The 23,247-nt window shown below is 35.0% G+C and overlaps 1 protein-coding gene across 2 annotated transcripts in view; it reads left to right on the top strand.

Annotated features, from left to right (window-relative positions):
* The window catches only part of LOC113494545 (beta-arrestin-1-like), a 101,649-nt gene extending 80,052 nt beyond the window's left edge, over window positions 1-21,597 (top strand). The window contains exons 6-11 of one of the 2 annotated variants that reach the window (XM_026872935.1): window positions 1,551-1,704; window positions 11,601-11,662; window positions 11,941-12,004; window positions 14,491-14,599; window positions 20,548-20,686; window positions 20,835-21,597. In XM_026872935.1, the coding sequence (XP_026728736.1) occupies window positions 1,551-1,704; window positions 11,601-11,662; window positions 11,941-12,004; window positions 14,491-14,599; window positions 20,548-20,686; window positions 20,835-21,376 (1,070 nt within the window). In that variant the 3' untranslated portion in view covers window positions 21,377-21,597. Of the gene's footprint in view, window positions 1-1,550; window positions 1,705-11,600; window positions 11,663-11,940; window positions 12,005-14,490; window positions 14,600-20,547; window positions 20,687-20,819 lie in introns of both variants that reach the window. The other variant, XM_026872934.1, reaches the window with a different exon arrangement.
* The last annotated feature ends 1,650 nt before the right edge of the window (window positions 21,598-23,247 follow it).

Here is a 23,247-nt window from a genome sequence, read left to right as displayed (position 1 = left end):
ACACAAAGAAGGTTAAGAACACTATTCAAATACTCACGAAAGCCCGAAAAACAGTCGTATTCCCGAACAACCCTTTAGTAAGTCAACCTTTTATTGGTCCAGGCCTTTTAAAATGTCTGTTTGTTTTTGCATCCCACTCAAAAATGACAAAGATCATGACACTTCTGGGTAACTTTTAACTGAGTTCGGTTATAAATGGCATTGAATCATTTGTCTGGACGAGAACAGATACCGTGCCCTAAAGATTGTTTCGAGGTTTCTTTAGAGGGGACCTTATTATTCTGCTGTCAACTATGTTTTGAGAAAGCGATGAAGGGTGGGCGATACCGGATGCTGCCAATATAGCATGACCTTTGAAGTTCAAAATTTCCTGCTCTGCAGCCTTACTTGAATAAATGTATTTTGATTGATTTAAAAACTCTAGAACACAAAAAGTACGTGTGTGAAATTGCACTGTTGGTAACCAAAATTTATTATGTGTAAATTAAATTTAGGTTATCTGCGGCTGGACACTTGCCGGTGCAGATTTTACAATTTCCTTGAGTCTGTCAATTCTTGACCTTGATCTTAAACATTGTTGCGTGTCTTTATTCTAGTCTTTATATACACAAAGATTAAATTTTTTAGTGCGGGAATCTTTTTTTGAAAGAAAGACATCTTAACCTATATGCCTTTGCCTTCAGTCTGAAGCTAAAGCACTAATTGGTCTAAGGCATTTCAATCAGAGTCTTCCCCTTTTACTCCAGCCTCTATTATGACCTTCTATTATGTTTTATCTATCGAGTCAAAAATAATTTCATGCATGAAATCGTACATTTATAAATGAACACTGCAGCAGATGAACATAACATTTGAATAGCAGAAAAAACAATACCAGTAAATCCCGAAGTTGCTTTAAATCATTTTTTAAATTGTACCTACTGGCTGTAATAAAAAACCTACCGATGGATTTTATGCCCAAAAATCGCTCAATTTCCCATAACGAAGCAACTTGTTCGAATATTGGAAATATCATGTATAACGATAGGAAATCGTAAATTGTTATGGATCTCAAAATAAAAGCGAGCAATTCAGAATACGAAATAATTTTAAATATACAGTATGTTATTAATTATTCATGTTCGACGAAGCAATATTATATTTGTTAAATTTGTTTTACGTTATATATTTTAAAGGTACCTACATACTACCTTTTTGAATTTTGAATGGACGTCAATTCACTTAAATAATATTCTTATTTAGAACGAACATTGAAATTATTAATTAATAATAAGTTGAGCCAGTTGCGTTACCTGAATACCTCCAAAACGGCCAGACCGATTCTTATGAAATTTTAGTAAACCTGAGAATCGGACAACATCTATTTTTGTTTTGTTCAATTAAACTCAATTGCGTGGCAAAACAACGTTTGCTGGGACAGCTAGTTACATAAATTAATCTTGCAACATTGAGTGATTATGGCCACCACTATATCACCTACTATTATGATAAAAACTACAGATTTACACAAACAATTCTTCCTAAAATAACTATCTTTGTTCGTCTAACAGCGGAGCGGCCAGACGAGAAGGTGTCACGTCGTAACACAGTCCGCATGGGCATCCGCGTGCTGCAGGGTCCCGGCAGGTCCATGCCGCAGCCCGTGCTGCCTCCTCACTCACCGCACAACACGCTCTCCGCACTGGCTCACCATAATATGCTCAGGTATGTACAATCTGATATGTTTTTTTTTTGGGCATTTTAGATAATGTAGGAATAGATTCGTACAGTTTATCTTATAAAAATAAATTTAAAAAAAACCGACTTCCAAAAGGTAAAAATAATAAACCTTCCCGACTTCTAATACGTACTTAGAAGTCGGACAGGTATATTCAATTCACTTTTTAGTGTTGTAAGAAGGGTACAACACGAAATTTCAAGCGAGAATTCGTTACGTATGTAGGTACTTCTTCTTCTTTTAAAAGTCGGTTAGTCTCTATCTACATTCGTATGCAAAGTTACAACACGATACGTGCAGTAGAAGTTAGTGTACATCGTCTCGCAAGTTCGAGAAATCGACCGATTGTCTCCGCCTGGAAACTACTGGATCGATTTCAAATATTCTTGAAATGGGCCCACTCGGAATATATTTCGGGTCGAATGTAAAAAGAATCACATCAATCGGTCAACGCGTTTGGGCGCTATCGATGTACAAACACACAAAAAAACACAACTCGGCAGTTGAGACCCTCCTCCTTTTTGGGAAGTCAGTTAAAAAGTGAAAAAATATTGTAAAAAAGTGAGTACTTGTATTTATACATACATATAATTTGTAATACCTAATACAGTATATTAAAAATATGAGTTAATATATTTTAAAATATTTTTTCTGCTATCTATACTTTTTCTTGTCTTATTTAAGGATATTTTCATGCCGGATGAAAAGGGAATATTTTTTCGGATGAATTGGTAATTATATAATTATAATTTGGATTTCGGATGAATCGGGAATATTTTTTCGGATGAATCGGGAACTAAAATAATTCGGATGAGTTTTGCGGATGAATCGGTAATAGATCGTATTTTTGGATATTTGGATTCGACAGATTTGTTTATTCTTTTTTTATAGCTGTAATTTCATCAAATCTCAGTAGTTTTCTATTGGAAGTCGGTCGTATGTTTTTGTTGTTAAAACGATAAGTATTAAATTATATAAGACGGGAAAACAATCGGCAGAGTAAAGATAACATCGAGTCTGGCCAATAAATTTCATTAACTAGGTGTCAATGAGGCAGGCAATGTCTCTGATCTTAGCGAAGCTATCAAAAAATCTGACTCCAATTATGGGAATGTGTGCCTTCTGATTGTATTTAAACTCATAATATCTAGGTACTACATACGGTGGGCATAATATAGTTAGATATCTTTTGTGAATCGATTTAGTAAAAAAATTAAGATCATCACTGTGACAAGTTTGAAAGTGGCCTTTCAGGGTTCAACGGCATTTTTGTAAAAGTAATTCACTGAACGGTAATAATTTGTGTTTTCTATATTTTTACTTTATTCTAAAGTGGAAAAAATCTTAACAAATTAAATGTATTCAAAACTTTATAGAAAACATTTACCGATATTGAGTCGCGAAAACCCGGATATTTCTAACTAATATCGATAAATTGTAACACGTGTATCGATAGTTTATCACGCGATTGTAACATTATAAAAAGGTTAAGCGCAAAAATCGCATTCAAAAGTTAGGCTTACATCGATCTATTATTTACAATTGTAATTGCATGGTCCAACACTTAAAGTGAACATAAAAAAACAAATAATTATACATACATTTATTATTGTAGACCCTCTAGGCCCATCCCGGTGAACTAACTGGAGAACGGTAGCTGGATGGAAATGGATTCCAGCCAGCAGTATAATGGCCGATGAATGAATTTAAAATTGAATTAAATTTGACACTATTTATATCCTCCTAAGCATTTTGCCGACACAATACATTTAAATTCAGCACGGAACACTCACTGTCGCAACGAATTTCTAATGATTCATCTGCCATTGTAAATAGCAGAATTTTGGCCCAGGTGTTGTGGTGCAACTCGGGAAGGTCTATGAGATGAAGATGGTTGAGATAGGCCCAAATGATTGATTAAATTATCCTACTTATGAGTTTCTAGAAAAATCAAATTTATAGGTTGTACGAATCTTGATTTTTTTACGAATAATAAGCGATTATTGCCGTCGTTATGAAATCGGTAGATTACAAAAAGCTATCACATACGGAACTTATCAAAGGCCAGTTATCTGTTATGAATTTATATTATCACAAGAACCTTGCTTTCATTTTTATGAGGTTAATATAGACTTTGATTGCCTGTATCAGACATGGCTTTTCTCTCAACATAGTAAAAATATTTATACTTCATATGCTAAAGTTTTTGTTTTTGATTTAGTACGTACGCATGCAAAGTACGTATGCAAAGTATTGCAGATCCCTCTCTCTCTAACCATGCGGTCAACTAATTGCTGTAATATATTTCGTAGAAAATTATCCCTTAAGCCAGCTAGTTATTATGCAAGTTATTATGAAAGTTCTCAAATTCTCTCTCACAGATATTATAACACTAAAATGTAATATTTGAGCCATATGCTTTTTTATTTATTGATTTTAAAACATTACATAGTTTGTGATACAATACAATATCCCACAAAACCAGTTCAGTGGTTTGACTGTGGGAGCGCCGCTTTATTTATTTTTTTAGAATACTTAAACTAAACTAGTTGCAAGCAACAGCTATATACGCTTACTTTTGCTTTCATAAAAATAGGTTTATCATCATCGGCGTCTTTTCCCAACTATGTTGGGGTCCGCTACCAGTCCAACCGGTTTCAGCTGAGTACCAGTGTTTTACAAGGAGCGACTGCCTATCTGACCTCCTCAACCCAGTTACCTGGGCAACTCGATACCCCTTGGTTAGACTGGCTGTCAGACTTTTTCAAGCTTCTGACTACCTGTAACGACTGTCAAAGATGTAGGAATAACAGCCGGGACCCACAATTTAACGTGCCTTCCGAAACACGAACACGAAACATAAAAATAGGTTTATATAGAAAGTATTACTTAGAAGTACAGAGCGACATCTTATAAATTATACCCCAGAATCTTCGGAACAATAAAACACCTGCTACGATCAATCATCTAAAAACGTTTTGAACACAATAAGGACCTTTTTCAGTCATTTTTTCAGTCAACTTGACGCATTTGAACCCTTTTAGAGGCTGTCATAGCCTGTAATAAATTCAAACCGGAGTCTTTGGGGAGTGTCTACTGAAGCATAAATAATGTTGCCATACTTCAATGGGTAACGGATGAACATGTCTCTATAACTTTATGAGGCTTGGCTGAATTGAAAAGTTTTTGTCTATGCTTGGTAGTGAATTGACGGGAATTGGGTATTTATTAGGAAGTGTTCTAAATTTCATGTACGTAATATAAATTAATGTATACTTATATTTTTTCCGCTTAGAGTTCTTATCCCTAAAAGTCTGATTGTATACAAAACTTTTTGTAATTAAAGGTAGGTTTTTTGAAGACGTTTTTGGGATATTTTACGTTTCTCGTGTACTCTCTGTTCAGATAAAATAAGCAACACAATTTTCCTCAGAGTAGTTAAGTCCAAGGTAATCCAAAAGTATTTAACCTTTTTATTTCAGGCTGCTTGCTAAGGGTTCTTTCCGAAAAAAATCACTTAAATAAACAGGTATTATAGCTACTAGCTACTTACGCGAAGTGCAGACTTTCTTAAATACAGCCAACCTTCCAACATCTACTCACGTCAAGATCAGATTATCCCAAATATTTCAACCTTTTTGTTTAAAAATCATTCTTGACGTGTACTATCAACAAATCAAGTCTGCAGCCGTGACCTAAATAATATTATACTGACGAAAGCATGTGGAAACAGAGTATCTTAGGGTTCCACACCTAAATGATAAAACGGGAACATAATACGAAGTTCCGATTTCCGTCAGTCTGGCTCATGCCCCATGTTAGTTAAACCGTTGACGTTTACACAGCTGATGTATTTTCTTATAATAACGAATACTGAAAACAAAAGAGAAAATTAACATCGGAAGTCGACTCCCATTAAAATTGCCACTTTTGTTTTAACCTGTAGGCCTCTAACCGTTTTAATTCTTCTTTGATAATAACTTCGTGATTTGCACATAGATTCGAAAGATTAGAATTTATGCGTGCCCGAATTTCACAGGCGATCACTGTTGACTGATTCATTTTTTACTGTTTTTTATCTTCGATCAAGAATTGCTGATCGAAAGTTTTTGTAGAGAGTGGTACGGCAACTGTCGTGCATGAACCCAATTCGCACTTAGCCATTCTTTAGAATAACATTATAACATGGTTACAATTTCATTTCGCCTTTATAATTAACACACGCGACATTCTCGTATATTCTTGTATAATGTCCCATTTTCCTGTATATAATTGTCATCCCTGCTTTTATTAATGGTGTTAACCCTTTCCCTCCATGTATCGCGTTCTTGAACCATTTCCGCGTGTTATTATTATTATTTGTTAATTGCAAATGTAAGTTAGAGCTTTTTCCAGTGTCTCATTTGGTTTTTTTTTTCGAACTTGAATTTGAAACCTTGGAACATGAATTTGAAATGTAATGAGCTAATTTGACGATTGTTGATTGGGACATAATTTAACTGAATTCGATTTCTACTAATTTAACTTGAAATGGTTTTTTTGATGAAGTTAGGTTAATAAAAAGCAGAAAATATAAATTAATTTAGATCTAAAAACCTTCTATTCGGTTGAATCTTGCCTGCCGTTAAACCGTCAATCTTGTTTTTAAAAAAAACTTGCATTTAAAAAAACAACACACTGATTAATTACAACAATTTTCACGAAATAAACAAGATTATTATCCCGAGTCCCGTCAAAAAGCGCGTGTCAAAAACACGCAACCACATGCATCATGTAACGTGTCAGTTTAACATTGTGTAACAACACAATTACCTATTGTTGTAATCTATGGCTGCCGGCGTTACTTCGTTGCTAGGCAACGGGGCCCAAACAAAATAAACATCTCATAGAAACGTGCTTAGCTATTTATGAGAATAATCATGCTTTGTTGTCTGATTACTAACAAGGCGAGCGTATTGCTATTAGGTTGACATACATATAAAGCGTATTTTTTAAGAATGTAACTAAGTGAAAAACTGGGATAGTTATATAAAAATGTAACTATACTCACTATAGGTACTTTGAAAGTCTTTTCTAAGAAATAAGAGTAATTGACAAATCTTGCTGGTGACATAACAGTGACTCAAAAATTTTAGTAAGAAGTTATGGTACGTGGCATTAATTAACATTAACAACATCTTGATGATATTATATCGTGCTTCAGTAACAAAGAGGACGTAGGTTGCTGATACAACCAACCGGAGGGACAATCATTGCGTATTGTTGTCATCTTAAAATAGGCGGCAAAAAGTTATCAATAATTAATTGCTGTTTCTTTTATTTTATCTAGCCCATTGTGTCCCACTGCTAGGCAAAGATCTCCCCAGAATCCTTCCACGATTCTCTGTTCTGGGCCTCATGGAATGTATTACTACATTAAAAAGAAAAAGAATTAAAACGTAAAGGCGTTTACTTTAAAAACAAAAGAATACTAGAATAAAGAAAAATGTTCAACATCGTCTCGCGTTCGCTGTCACTGTACCCCAGTTTGCGTTTGCGTTTTACGGAAATGACATTTCCCACTGCGCTATAAGGCATTAAGACAAACACACGTTATAAATTACTTTGTTTACGATAGCTTGCTTCGTACACGCGATTTATGTGAAATAATTAGTGTTACATACAAGTTATACTGTTTTGAGGGGATATGTTTGGTTATGTTTTGGTGATTGACAGCGGTTTCCCCAAGGTTTTTATACTCTCACTTTTCTTGTTTGTTTGTCGTTCCGGTTTGATTTTTGCAAATCAATTTTGAGGCGCTTCCCGATAAGCTAGCAGGCTGAAATTTTTAAGGTAGCTGCAAAACCGATGACAATGCAATTTACAAGTATTAAAATGGCTAGACCGATTTTGATAAAATTTGAATGGAGTGGCGTATAAAAACATGAAATTTTTAATTTTTTTGATCTATTAATTTTTATTTGAAAAAGATTTTTTATTAGTGACAGTCTGACGTGTCTTATTTACACACCCTTATTATTTTGGATGGGAAAACACCTAAATCGGCTAGAAAGTTGTCATTATTATCAATTTCAAGAGATAATGTGTTTTAAACTATAAGAGATATTACACGAGCGACGTCGCAGGACAAAATTAGTACAAAACTAAATAAAAGGAAACACTTATGTTCCTACTACCATTCAATTCCTAAACTCATATAATTTTTATTTCTCTATTCAAAACAAATAAGAAAATATCAAATAAATATTAATGTTATCGCTTTAAATCGTAAAATAAACATATAAGTAGTTTTTCCATCCAATTCCCATCAATTTCAAAGACCTATTCAATTGTATTCAGACGGAAACCACACATGATCCTAAACTCACACAATTACACCTTCCAGTCAATTTTCAAGAACTAAGAATTTTCAATGAATAACACCCTTTTTGGTTGAAATAGTTAGCAGCTATTTCGGGGGTCTATTATGTTAATTTGTTGTTTAGTCTATTGTGGTCTATTCCACACATCATTGTGCTAAAATTCAGGGTATCGACATAGAACAAAGGTGTTTACCAAAACGAGTTGTTATTCTCCGTTCAATGAAAGACGTTGTGAATTTGTGACGTCATTGGTTATAAGTTCTTTATGCCTTTGGAGGGCTTTAAGTTTCCGAAGCGATGAGGTTTACCGATCAAGTTAACATGTTCATGAGCATGTGTATAGAGCTATGTATAGTAAGATGGGGTAAGCAAAGGCTTCTCTCGGACTTAGATAGTTTCCGCATAAAAATATGGCATTTACAAGTAGCTTGATTTGAGTAAGCTGAAAGCGATTAGAGATTGGATTGAAGCATTAAAGTATAGCCCCTAGTTTCAACGAATGTCAATATAATTTAAATTACCGCCACTTTGTGTTAATGCATATACTTCTTGTTTTCTCTGGAACACATGACTTTACTGAAATCCTTGATAAAGATATTAAATTTTATTTAAGAATATTGTTGAAATGAGTGCCGCCAACTTCAGGAGTAAAGTAGTTCTTAGCTGTGGCCGAAATTGGCTATTATAAGGATGACTGGAAGAGAAAGCCTTGGGAATTTAGTCCGCCATTCTAATTTGTTCATTTATAAGAAGTCTGAATAGACCTGTCAAAACAATTTATGCCTGAATATAAAATGTTTTGTTTACTATAAAAGTATTAGAATGTCCTTGAAATATGATCTTATGTTCTCCACTCATAACATAATATCTCTTTGTTAACTCAAAAGCCTGTTTAATGTAGGTAATAAAGAAAGTCTACACTTTATCCTAACACATAGACTCGAGTTACTCATAAAACAACTCATATGAAGTTTTAATAAGTCGCTTTTAATGAGGGTTTTCAAAGTTTTATACTGTCTTAAACTGTGAGAGGTATCTCATAAACATTGTCGGTACAAAAGCATAGTTTTACCTGGTCCATCAACATCTTTTAAGTCACTTCATTTAAAAATTATATCGCTGAAGATATGAGAGACTAGTGGTAGGATCGCAGGACTGAAAAGTCAAAGGTCTCGATTTATCGAAGGATGTTTTAATTACCTAATATACTATCTTTCTATTTCGTAGTACATAGTAAGTTGTAGAGTAAATTTTATACAGATAAAGAATAAATGATCGTGCTCATCACACAAAATAATATCCTGGATGGGTATCGAACTCACAACCTCCGTTGTAGCAGTCAACCACTAGACCAACAGGCCACACAATAGGTGTACCTTATAGTGACAACACTGGTACCCAAACCATTGTGAAAATATAAAGTATCATATCGCATTCAGATCGACACAGTATGGTATCCAACAGCGTTATAATTCAATGTAATCTGAAGGGCGACGTCCGTTCGCCAACTATAAGTACCCCTAATAAAGGTTTCGCAAACTTATTCATGCGGAACCTTTTAAGGTTCATTGCCTTTGGTATTGCCCTTTCACAGCGTCCGAGAGAGATTTGTATTCTTAGTGCAAGCATGTCTTGAAATATGCAATCGTTGTTACTAACAGTTTAGACCTTTCGTTTTTAAAGACGGAAAATTTTAAAGGTATCTTAGAGTGATCAGATCTGTTATGTAACGATATAGCTTAGTTTGTTTTCATTTTCTTACAAATGACTCTAGCACTAAGGAATTAAATCTTTGTGTCTTGGAGGTTTTACAAGAACAAGATACCGCCACAAGCATTCGTGGATCAAACGAACGCTTGTCCTACGCAGACACCGAAATACGTGAAAAATAATTACAACTGAAACTATTTTTATATTGTTAAAATCTACTACAGTTTTCAAGTTTTTTATCACGAAGGTTATTTATCTAAACCATGTCATTGTCAATGCTCATTTGACGTTTGTCATAGATACTAAAATGACATTATGACACAAAACGAACGATGTTATTATAAAGTTATTGCCGAAAATACCACGAAACAAAATGATTAAATACATTCTAGATAAAGCGAAAATTATGAAAATTTCAAGGTAGAGTTATTATCAATTTATTAATACATATTAACGATAAGTATAAGCTCAGTCACCAACTCTCGCGAAAGTTACAGAAACTTGATATTTACGTTATTATAAATTCATTCATTGATAACATAATTGTAATTATCAATTACCAATCAATGCTGCCTTCTTCTTGACCTTTGAATTACACCCCGTTGGCCGCGGATTTTTTTAAACTGAGTTATTTGAACAAGATGAGACATAAAGATTGTTTACATTTTTTTTACTACCTGAACAAATAGAGCATAAATATTATTACAAATTGGACGTGGTTTCATCTTTATTATCAAAGCAGCACACCTAGGTAAAAGTTGTGAGGCAAAACGTGTATTATGACCCGATGGAAGCCCGCGTTCGGTATATGAAGGATTGCAAAGCATTGCCATACACCGACACAAGAACGCGGATGACGTAGCACGGCGGTTCAGTTTACTCTGTAAGAGTCTGGCACTAACCATTTCCTTCCCGCAGGGAGTGGGTGTCCATGAGGATGCCTTACCAAAACAAAAAAAGGGTAACACGCGTATTAATCTCTTGGCTGGATAACTGTTTTGTTATCTAGAAAGACGCTATTCGCATGCACAGAACCAATATTTGAAACCTGATCTTGGTTTGCCGAAACCCTCTATATATACAGTGAAGTTGTTAACCCAAAATAATTGTACAGTGACCTAATGAGTCCGCTGGAAACAAAAGGGTCGGTTTATTTTTACCCTGAAACCCAAGGGACTTGATTGCTTACCAAGTTTTGGAGTCATTAATCTGCATAAAAATTCACTAAGTTAAAATGAAAATGTAATAAAATAAACGCCAATAAAGTACGAGTCGAAATTTATGATCGTAAAAATATTATTATACTACTTGTTTTAAGTTTGTTATTATAATGGTAACATCACTTTCAGAGTTCATGAGATACAGCGCGGTGACGAACGGACGGACAAACAGCGGGGCCTTAGTAATAGGATTATGTTTTACCCATTGGGTGCAGAACCCATAAAAGTGTTCTGAATCGCTGCCTGACATGTCAATTTAATACCTTTAAGCTCAAAAATTTAGCCTTGCATTATAGACACGGGCTAAGGGACTAACTACACTTATGCAGCGTTGAAAAACTGGTCTATAGAAACAAAAAACTATTGTGGTAATGGGTAGGCATTCGACTACCTACTCTACCTAGAGCTGAGTGTGGCTTGCCCCTGAACTGTGATATTTTTTTAAATTATGTAAATTCTAAGCATCCCCAAATTAGGTTACTAAATCACAAGAAAACTTTTCTACAACAAATTATTCATGGAAATACAAACGAAAATTTAGAGTTTCGGAAAATTTCTAAATTAGTTTTGACCTAAAAATTTTGTTCGCAGGTTGAAAAACAAAACGAAAATGGAATCGGACGAAAATTGCCGGCCGAAGCCTGAGGAAACTGGTTAGTAGAGATAATTTAATTTAGGTAATTTCATAATGATGATAAAAAAAGAACTCTACATTTGCATGAAGGTTTTTTTTAGGTTGGGAAATCATTATGACTCCTCCTTTGCTCAACAGGCGGCTTGCTAAACCCTTTCCAAAATCAAGACGCCTTAATTTTTTGTAAGCTGAAAAAAATGCTTTAAATTACAGAGCTAATGCTAATGACTCTATTTTCGCTTTAATATACTACTATAGTTATCGGCATCTATGTTATTAAAGCTATATTTGTTACAGAAGGCTCAGAAGCTCAGGCACCGCGGGCGACCGTCGAAAAACTGTTCCTGCTTTCTGATGGAAGGTGAGATTATTACAATGTATTTAAAATCTAGAGAACAGAGAATGACAAATGAATGGGGTATTGGACAAAAATAAACAGTGTTGGCCGTCAGAAAATTTTCAAAAAAAAAAAAATTATCACATCTTCGAAAATTTAGGAAGGTTAAAAACTTAAGTTGAACAAATGTATCACACGAGATTCTTAATTGTATAAAAAAATCGATTAAATCAAAAACTGCAAATTAATCATTATATTCCCGTCATTTTTTGTTTATGAGATAATAGAAAAAATACGGATCCTATTTTATTATGGAAATCTGTTTGACGGGTAACACTATTTATTTTTGTCGTCATCAGTCATAAAGGCCGTTGAGCCGATCTTAATACGATGCAAATTCTTGATCAAAAACTTTTTCAACATGTTTATATAAAGACAAAATAATAAACACAACCAGATATCTCCTCTTTTTATTTAAATCATGCCCATATTGTCCAGGCTTTCTATTTTATCCGATTTATGCAGAGTTCGTTACGAGGAGTAAGGAGCAACAATCCGATTCGCGCTGGAAAGTCTCCTAGCCTTTTCTGCAAAGCCCAAGCGGTTTGTTTCCTACTATGTACAGTCAGCAACAAGAACACAGAGACAGTATCAGATTTTCACGCAACAAAATGCAATAAATGAAAATCAAATCAACAAAGACACCTTAACCTATTTATCTATTAAAATCTTAGCATGCATCAATGCGGTGGTCTGTTAATTAGGATTTTTTGTTTTTTTTTGTTGACTCTACCAACAAATAGTTAAAAATAGATACACGTCACGTGTGACTTCTGTAACTTCAAGCTAAACTAGTGGAGAGAACATTGCGTGACTCGAACATAAATACATACTTCTTAAGCTTCTAAAAGGAGTTAGAACTAGTTATCAGTAAAATATTAAGGAATTTTTATGATTTATTTCGATGCTATATTCATTTGTTGTAAAAAGTTTGTTCGTTCAATATTGCAGGTTACAAAAAAACATTTTTTTGCAATTAAATTGTTTCCACCCTCATGGAAGTGAGACGCTGTCACTTGAAGTGTAGAGCGCTCTCTTGCTTCCACGCATACGCCATTTAATAATCTATACTTAATACTATAAAACTGAAGAGTTTATTTATTTACTTGTTCGAACGCCCAAACTCAAGAACATTAGGTCCGATCAGTGTTAGATAGCCTATTTATTGAGATAGGCTGTAGGATCTATTCACGCTATGATTAATTAGAGCGAGCAGAAACGAAATATCTTTGAAAAACAGGAGAAATTAGGTGTAATAAAAATTCGTAAATTATATCTTCCTGATCACAAGAAGACGTCTGGCGTAACAGTTGGTATAAATCAAGAAATACCTTCCTCATTGTCCTAATTATAACCCAGACCAAGCAAAACCGTTTTAATTCATCGCCAGAACGTTTAAACAAATTGTAAGTAATCTTTATTTTTGCTAACTTGCAGTTGAATTTAATTCGTCCATTAAACTATATGATCGTTACTTTTCACTTGCAATTATGTTAATTGAACCGTTTCGCAGCCAACGTTGGCGGAAAATTTGGCGTTTTACTTAAATTATTCAATGTTGGCGTTCCCTCGGAAATATAGCATTCGTTGGCTTCCAGATTTACTAGAATATTATTTTCATTCCCTGCCTAATGTAAATGTTAAACTGTGGGATGGTTGAGAGTCAGCGCTGAGGTTTTTGTTACAAAAGAGGTTTGTTATGTGTGTTAGGTTCTCTTACGTATTATGACGCTTGGAAAGTTGCAGGTTTTCTTAGGTTTTCTTCCTCTAAAAAAGAATGCATAAACAGTTTTTGTCATATCGTTGATATTTTTTTTTTTTGGGAATGGTATTGTGTTATTTTTATGCATCGGTTTGACGATATCACTGCAATGGTGTTACTATTGTAAACTAACAAATTCGTGATATAGTTTGCTTATTTTTTCCGAGAAATTAAAATATAAATAATTTTAATTTATTCCGTAGTATATTTATAATTTAATTTGCAAAATAAATTACGTCGGCACTTCTCATTTAGCTGACAAATTCTCATATCTCGGAATATTTCTGCAAATTATTCTGCGGTTGAGGCGTCGCATGAGTGGTACATTAATATTCCACGTGACGGAGAGCCTCTCTACCGACGACACGAAATTTAACTGGAAATATGCAATTAAATTGTTTCCTGGGTTGAAACTTTATGGTAAATTGAATTCTCTTCAATCTTATATAAACATAAACCTATTTAAGCAAAAACGTTATTTTGTGTCCTTCATTCAATTCAAGTATGTTGGGTGAATCCTGGTCTATTTTAAACCTTATCATAAGACTGATACGATAAAAAGTTCACCGTACCAGTCCAAAACATGAGTAAACTGCGGACCACCCCATCTGAAATAAAAAACATATTTAGTTATGCATTTTGCAAGGTTTTGTTTCTCCTACTAACGTGTTGTTTTGTTTTGTCCCAGGGTGGAACTAGAAGCATGGCTGGACAAACCGACGTACGCGCACGGCGAGTCGATCAGCGTAGGGGTGGTCGTCGCCAATCATTCCTCGAAGACTGTTCGGCGCATTAAGGTGAGAGTCAAACATTCAACAAAAAAACCGGCCAAGTGCGAGTCGGACTCGCGCACCGAGGGTTCCGTACAAACCTGCAAGGTTATATATTTTGTAATGTAACCAAAAATTTAAGGTTTTCGGAATTTTCCCTTTATGTGTGCTATAAAACGTTGCTTCATGCCAAATTTCAAGATTCTAAGTCGACTGGAAGTACCCTTTAGGTTTTGATTCCCTTGCGAGTATTTGCGAGTTTCAAAATATGCAGCTTAAATTGCTGTTTCTTTTGATTGCGTTGACATAGAAGTTTGATTTTGTTACAGCTTAAAGGTATTATAGACCTGAGTATTTGGTATGAATTTCAATTTAATACCTCTACGCGTTTATGAGGAAATAGGTAGTAAGTTTAAAATTATTAAAAAAATATATATTATGTGATATAACGAAAAAATTATGGTTTTCGTAATTTTTCCTTTATCTATGCTATAAGACGTTGCTTCGTACCAAATTTCAAGATTCTGAGTTCACGGGAAGCACCCTGTAGGTTTTGATTCCCTTGCAAGTGTCGAAAATTTGCAGCATAAACGGCTGTATCTTTTGATTGCGTTGGCTTAGAAGTTTGATTTTTTCATAGCTTCAAAGGACAGTAGACCTGAGTAATTGATATAAATTTCAGCTTCATACCTCCACGCGTTCCCGAGAAAAAGGGTCTTAACAGACGGACGGACGGACGGACAGACGGACGGACGGACAGACGGACGGACGGACAGACGGACAACAAAGTGATCCTATAAGGGTTCCGTTTTTTCCTTTTGAGGTACGGAACCCTAAAAAATAAAATAATCATTATCAAAGTTATATGTTTTGGGAAATAAGCAAAGCCTTCTTCTTCTTTTCCACCAAGATATCCCGATGTTCCACTCCATCCTTATCTTCTTGTCTATTTCGTAAGAAAAAACGACGTAGCAAAATATGGGAATAAAGAAAACAAAACACCGAAATCCTGTCAAATCCAAAGGGAAAAATCTAAGCAAATTAATATATTTGAAAAATCTAAGTACCCACGTTTTTAAATGTCCATTCAAATTTTATCAAAATCTCAGCCTACTAGGTTATCGGAAAGTGCCTCAAAATTGAGTTGCAAAAATCGAACTGGAACGACAAACAAAACAATAAAGTGAGTGTATAAAAACGTGGGAAAAAGTACAAGAACATAATGAGGATAATAGCACTAATAGTAATTTAAGCTTTAATATAAGGCTCACCTTATGCGGTGTTACTTTATTAGCTTTTCAGCATTATATCCAGTTTTAGAACTTAAATATGCTTTAGTCGTACAGCAACGGTTGATGTCGTAAGCCCCACTTCAGGATTGATCGCACTCAACGAGAGTATTTCTGTATCGAGTAGCTCATTCAACAAATCCCTCTCGACAGTCCGATTGCTATAATGACTAACGGATCTGCCTTTTAAAATCGAAACTTCTGACTGAATTTTATAATTTTTTTGATCGATTTTACGGAGCACGGATTTTGGGAACTGTGTTTTTTTTTCGTTCCACAACGTTCGATTTTTATTTCTTGGATTTTCCCAGAACTTTTCAGACAGTAATGTTATCGCGAAATACAAGGATGGAGGAAGGATGGAGGAAGAAGGAGGAAGTCCACTATCTGTCTATTTGTCTGTCCTTCTGTCACCAGGTAGCTCATGGAACGATCTAGTTAGACAGTTAATTTTCACCGATGACACATTTCTATTACCCCGATTGTTTTTGAAAATCAAAATCAAAAGGTTCAGCAGTGATTGTTTATTCGTAATTTTATTTATTTATTATTACAAAACCCTTATTATCGTGAGTCTGACACACACTTAACCCGTTTTTATTTCTTGTTTTTTCTTCTTTCCATTTATCCTTTCCTCCATATTAAGAAACTCCCATCCAACGAACTCGCCAGGGCCGTCAAACGACATAATTACGCCACTCCAGAGATTATCACTGCACTGAGTGTGAGGGGTCCCATGAAACTCTCATGTACAGAATACTTAATCAGCGCCAGAATGACAAACTGGCTAGCGACGTCAGACCGAGCTCATTGGCTGAATATTAACTGGATGTAACCCGTCTAAACTAGATTATGTCTTGTTATCTGAGTTAGGTTGCCGCATGTGAGCTGGGTGCAATTTACACGGCACTGTGATCTCTGTGTTGCATGATTACATGGACTCTGCTCATTGGGAAGCTTGAGTGTGCTGTTTGTGATTTATAGCATTAGGAACATCTTTCATATTTCTCCGTCTTTTAATGCCATGTATGCGATACGATGAGTTATTTTTTTTAAACTTTAAACTATTCTGGCATGAGTATTACGATTTAGAACTATTTTTGTTTATGTCACGGTCTTTAAATTTTACTCAGTTAGTTGATTTATTAAAATTGGAAAGTACTCGACTATAATAGAGTATAATTTATTGAAAACCATATAATTACATCAGTGAAATTAATAGGATAGACTTTAAAGGTAAAATGTCGGTATTCTTGCTAATAGTGATGAACCTATATAATATTTATACGACATTAAGTTTGGTAACGCTCGTCTCAGTTTTAATCTCTAAAAGAAAATGTATCTGTGAATAAATGACTATCGTGAAAGTTGACGCCATTACCTGTAAGCAAGCTTAAAAAGCCATGAGTACCCGTTAAAAAAAGTTGCAATCGTTTCACGTTTAGTACTTTCTAAACTTGGCTCGTTCCCAAAGTATTAATATTAAAAACGTTACACGTCAACGTCAAAAGTTTAAAACTAGTTGTATTATTCATATTAGATTGTATGAGCCACCTTGTAGTATTAACTAAAACATGCTCTACTTAGGCGCTTTACACATGAAGCTATGTAAGTCCTCAGACTTCATGAAATTAGTCTCCTAACGTTTACCGCCATATACAGGGTGACCAGAGAAGTATTTACAACTAGTTGCCCAGATTGAGGTCATTATAGACGTGAAATTGAGGCCCAACACTAAAAGACACTTAAAGGTAACCCAATCACCGCCATGTCCATGTTTTGTAGTTTTCGAGTTATAAGATTTTTTCGTTGTTTTAAGCGATCTCCGACTTGCATGTAGACTTTTACTCATACTGATGTGGTTAGGTAAGTTGTGGTTGTTATTTTGGTGTAAGATAGTTAAAAAGTTGGTCTATTAGACGCTGATTAATATTAGAAAATAAAGTTTGAAAAACGTCGCATAAAAAAAATGTTTAAGTGAAAATTGTTTCAATTCCCTATATATTTTTAAATTCGATGAATATAATAGTCGTTGAAAACTTCAGTTGCCGTGTGTACAAAGAGCACTAAACCACATGCCTGTACATAAGCTAGAATCCCTAGTTAATCGCCTCTTTATAATATTCCTTTGTGTGAATAGAGAAGATTATTTAATATGCTGTGTTATGAGGGTTCTTTATAAATTCAAGAATACTGAACACTGTGGAATTAACGAGATAGTTCTCCGAGCTTTATTTACAAATAACTTCTGCTTGTCAGCATATAAGCGGAAATTATGTAATAAAAAAAGGGAAAAAAAGAAAAAGGCTTAGGTTTTGTAATTCTGTGGGTCCCTAAAGCTTAATGTGGATTAAGCGAGAAATCACAAACATGGGTACGAGAATACGTCGAGGTGGCACAAAGACATAGATCTCGTTTCAAGAGATTAATTTAAAATGCCTTAAGGCTGAAAAGACTGCAGTCATCACCACATAGCCCTAATTCACGAGATTATATCAACCCACACTCGGTCAAATGTTGCACAGATAACTAATGACAGTCGTAAGCTTCCGCCGGCTCAATCCTATTACGAGCTTGACGAAGCTTGATCAAGATGTTTGTTCTGTTCACACTGATGTGTAAACTATTAGGCTTATGGATTCGCAAACAAGTATGGGCTATTGGATGTTATATTAATAATAATGTGTGTTACGGTAATAATTGTGTAAGTTTGTTATGTAAATCTATTATAAGGTGATCCTTGGGTAAAATTCAGTCAAGGCTATGGCACTATTTAATTGAAGTGTTCTTGGCTTAAGTATTGTAATTGAAAGAAGGATTTCCAAGCTAAGGATTTATTTTCCATACGAGCGACAAAGAGCCTCGCGTCCAAGTTGCCGCAGGAGACACTCCTAGTGTTGGTTTTAGTCAGTAAAACGCTAACTCCTTCTTCGCTCTAATAAAAGTGGAAGAAGTCATTTGATGGTTTCTAATCTGGAGGAAAGGACTTATTCCCCATACAGTTTACTAGCTTTTGTCCGCGGTTTCGCTCCCGTTTGTTTTCAAGGTTTTAAACCCATCCCAAATATGATCAACATCGTATTATTAGTAGTTTCATAGTGACAGAGCAGAGCGTCACAGAGCGAGACAAAGAACCAGAAAAGCCGATATCGGAAAAGGTTTATATTTGATAAGTAAGAGATTTCAACAAGAACAACATTTTCATCATCAAAAAAGTTTTTCGATTTTTCTCGCAAGTTACAACATCTCCATTTAATACAGTTTTGTAAATTCTCGATACATCTTAATTGCAATCGATTTCGAATCTAAACTCGTAAACGAGTACTTGAACATGCTCGGCAACTTCACGTGCTCTCTGGATTCGAGTGCAATTAATTAGCAAAGGCGTTTCGTACGTCGAGGGATGAAAATCCAAATACATATATCAGCAGTTTCCACGATTATGACTGTTTTCTCGAATGTACTAAAACCTTTTTTGGCCCTAATTTCAGGCGGCACTTAAGTTACGTTTTAAATAGTCTATTTGCTTCTACATTACATATGATAATGATAATGAACCGGTCTAGAGTGATTCGAACTCGTGACAAACAAGATTCCGCAAAAAAGAACAAATTTTGAAAGAAATTGTTCATCCGACAAATCCGGTTTATCCTTTCCATTTATTATTTGTTGTAACAGCGGATATAAAATTCATCCTTAAAAATCTCAACCGTCTATCTATCACGGTTCATGAGATGCAGCCTAGTGTCGAACGGAAAGATAGACAGCAGAGTCTAAGCAATAGAGTTCGGTTTTACTCGCTTCATCTTCCACCATTGTTTTCTACCGATGGAGTAATTCTCAGAATCACTGAAAAATACGCACAACGTTACACATCCAAGGCGAAAAAATAGCTTTACTTTTATAAAACTGTTGGCAAAATGTGACTTATGAATAATTTAAATAACAATTTTTAAAATCTTGTACGTCTTTTTAACTCCAGTTGCAACACTTAATTGTTTAAACAAGATTGAGTTCATAATTCCTGTAAAGCAATTACAGCTATGAACTCTTCAAGACTGTATAATTAAGTTCTAACTTCTGTAAAACTTTTCATTTTGCATTTGTGACAAAAGCCAATTAATAAATTTAAATGTCAAAGTTTAGGCTTGCCATCTTTCTTCTGCTTTAAATTGCATTGCAAGAAGTTTCCTGGGGAAAGATGCTCAGCGACCACTTCTTGAAAAGAGCGTCGTGATTGTGGAATGGAGACACCACTCTACTCCGTTTTTTGTCTTGTTTTCACTAACCGCAATAATCCTCATTTAAGATGTGGTAGTCAGCGGTGGAGAGCCCAGTTTGTTCGTCGTGTATGCGGAATCACGTGAATTTATTCTAGTCTTCGTACCGACTCGTAACGGCCATAATGTCAAGTGGCGTTTAATTATTATTACGAAGTTATTTTATACTTAATGTGCAATTTCCACTCGCGCTAAAGCTGGAAAATTATATACTATTACACTTCCTTAACACCCCTCTATACATGTATGAAAAATCAGGAAAAATGTTATTTAAAACAATCCGATGTGCATAGCGGCTACATAGCATTTAACTTGTGAGATCATTTGAGTGTCTTTATAATTCACCAAATAGATTAAGGAGGTTTTTTTCCCGATCTTATTTCATGTTCTAAATGTTTTGTCGTAGGTACTGGTGGTACAGCACGTCGACGTCTGCATGTTCTCCAACGGGAAGTTTAAGAATGTTGTCGCGCTAGTCAAGGGCAACGACGTGGTGTTGCCGGGACAGACTCACACCAACTCGTACCCCCTGACACCGCATAGAGGTGAGAAGTTCTTGACCTGTATTGCTTGAGATAGACTATGGAGAAAAGTAGCTTAAGTGCAACAATTATTATAAAATCGGGTTATGGTAAATCGGGTCCATCCAAAAACAGGATAACATCACAAATTGAAAAGATATTCTTGTTGCAGGTATCACCAAAAATTGGATAGCGCTTGAAGATTCCTACTCAAAAACTGGTGCCAGCCTGGCATCTACAGTACTGAGTAACAACACACCAGAGGACAGAAACGTATTTGCGATATACGTCTCTTACTACGTTAAAGTAAAACTAACGTTCAGCGCAATGGGCGGGGACCTATCACTGAAACTTCCATTCACTCTGACGCATTCATGCATCAATGAGGCTCCAACGGACAGCGTCACTGAGGAAGCGACCCACAAAATGATCCTGGAAGGAAAAGAAAATAGCGATGAAGAAGACAGCAAAGCTGAGATAGAAAGAGACAAGCAGAACAACAACGGAGAAGAAGGACCGCAAAAAACAGTGTTCACAGAAGACGCCGAAATAAAATCCCCAGAAGACCATCGACTTGTGGCTGACGTTCTAGTCAACATCGAAAACAAAATGGACAAGCCGAAGAAATTCGAAGGCCAGACTGAAGTACGAACTGTGAAACCCAACGATGAAGAACTGGATCTTATTGTCAAATATCCAGGTTCGGATACGTGATCCGATGAGGAACTTCACAATACAGGCCAGGGTGAAAAGACTGACAAACAAGTGAAAGCACCAACCATCGTGAAATGCAAAGGAGAGGTCCAAATTCATAAAAGTGGTTTCACTGAAAATCTCAAAAGAGCCGTGTGTTGTATAGACAGAAGACGCCAGTCGTAGTTTTAGGACTTACATGATCCATTGCTGTTAATGTGGAAATTAAAAATATAATCCAACGTTATGAGTTATTTTTGAAATATTTGCAATTCACGAATTGAATTTGTTTTGAGCCAAATCTTGGTACCCGAGCGGAAGTTATAAAATACGATTTTCTAGTTACTGTTTAATACTGATCGTGAACTGCAAATATTAATTGTTCTTCAAATAGGTTTTTAAGTATATTTTTGAGGTCGTAACAAGACTTATTACGAACGACGTCAATCAAAAATCGTCTGAAGTTAACGAATTGCATCTAGTCACTACAAATGTAATTTCAAAATGTATTTTATTATTAAGGTTTTTGATAGACGTAAGATTTGTCGGTTCGCCGCCACATGAAGCCTGAATGGATATTACGCTTACTAAATCGTAGTCAGTGTTGGTAGCTCTTAAGATTAGTGTCATAGTCTTAATGTTTTCGGTGTACACTTTACCACTCACATTTTACAGTGATATATTAATAATCGCCCTCATTTTGTATGTAATATTAATATTATCGTCTATAAATAAGTCAATTTTACCATACATTTTAGTACTCGTATATTTCAAATCATTATTAATTAAATCTGTATCTGTTAAAACGTTCATTTCGTTTCGAAGATTCCATTCAACGACTTCAACTGTCCGTTTTCTGTAATGTTTAATCGGTTCATTTACTCTATTTGAGTCTGAAACAAAATTTCTGATAATAACTCAGTTATAGAATAAATAATATTACATTCAGCAAGTGACAGGCATCAAAATTGATCATATTATTTCAGTTGATAACTTGAAGCACTATAAATTGTGTGACTTTCGAATTATAATGTTGAATTCATACTTCGGTGATCTGAAGTAAAGTCAATAATGGGCTTCATAGTAAGTTCAATGAATGAATAGATTATTGTGCAAAATGATTGAGAAGAAAACAGTTTTCTTTATATTCTTTCAAGTTTCTTAGACAGACATATTGACTATGTAGAGCTTTGTAACAAATCTTATACATTCATACTCCTATATGTAGGCGTTAAGAAAAACAGAAATACTTTATCGATTAACAGTAAAATTCCACTGTTGATATACATTTTCAGATCATTAAAAGTAATAAGATCTGTCGATAAAAATATCATTGCTATCGAAACGAAATTCTCTATTGAAATAATTATTTTCGTAAATCTTCTTTGATACGCAGTGACAACCGTTTGATCCTTTTCATTTTCGTTTGAGGCTGTCCCCGAATGCTTTAGGCCAAAAGTGGAGTGAGAAAATATCTCCAATGACATTAATATTATTTACTTAGAATCAGATGAAGATTTGAAGAGAGACTCAAACAGTCAAAAGACTTTGTAGTCAGAACGATTAGTAAATGGAAACGTATTTTACGCAAATAATGATAAAGAAACGTTAAATGAAATTTCCAGTGACGTCACGCCTTCATACAATTTTTGCTCCACACATACGTTACTAGCTCCCACTCCTGACCTTTAAAACATTTTATCTTTGTACATTTTTAAAACTTTGAACGCCACGGTCACCGGTGACCTACAAACTATACAGATTTTATTGCTTTGCAGTCAATGTGTTGAGATAAAGTTGAAATACGTGTCTAATATTTTCTTCCTGTCTGGTAGACTTAATGGACTTTCCTTTTTTGTATCCACTCAACATCTCTCTAATGACGGGTCTAT

This window comes from Trichoplusia ni, chromosome 5, assembly GCF_003590095.1.
Source record: "Trichoplusia ni isolate ovarian cell line Hi5 chromosome 5, tn1, whole genome shotgun sequence".
In the NCBI taxonomy this organism is placed as follows: domain Eukaryota; kingdom Metazoa; phylum Arthropoda; class Insecta; order Lepidoptera; family Noctuidae; genus Trichoplusia; species Trichoplusia ni.
The sequence above is the reverse complement of the archived record's forward strand: the minus strand, read 5'-3'. Positions and strand labels throughout refer to the sequence as shown.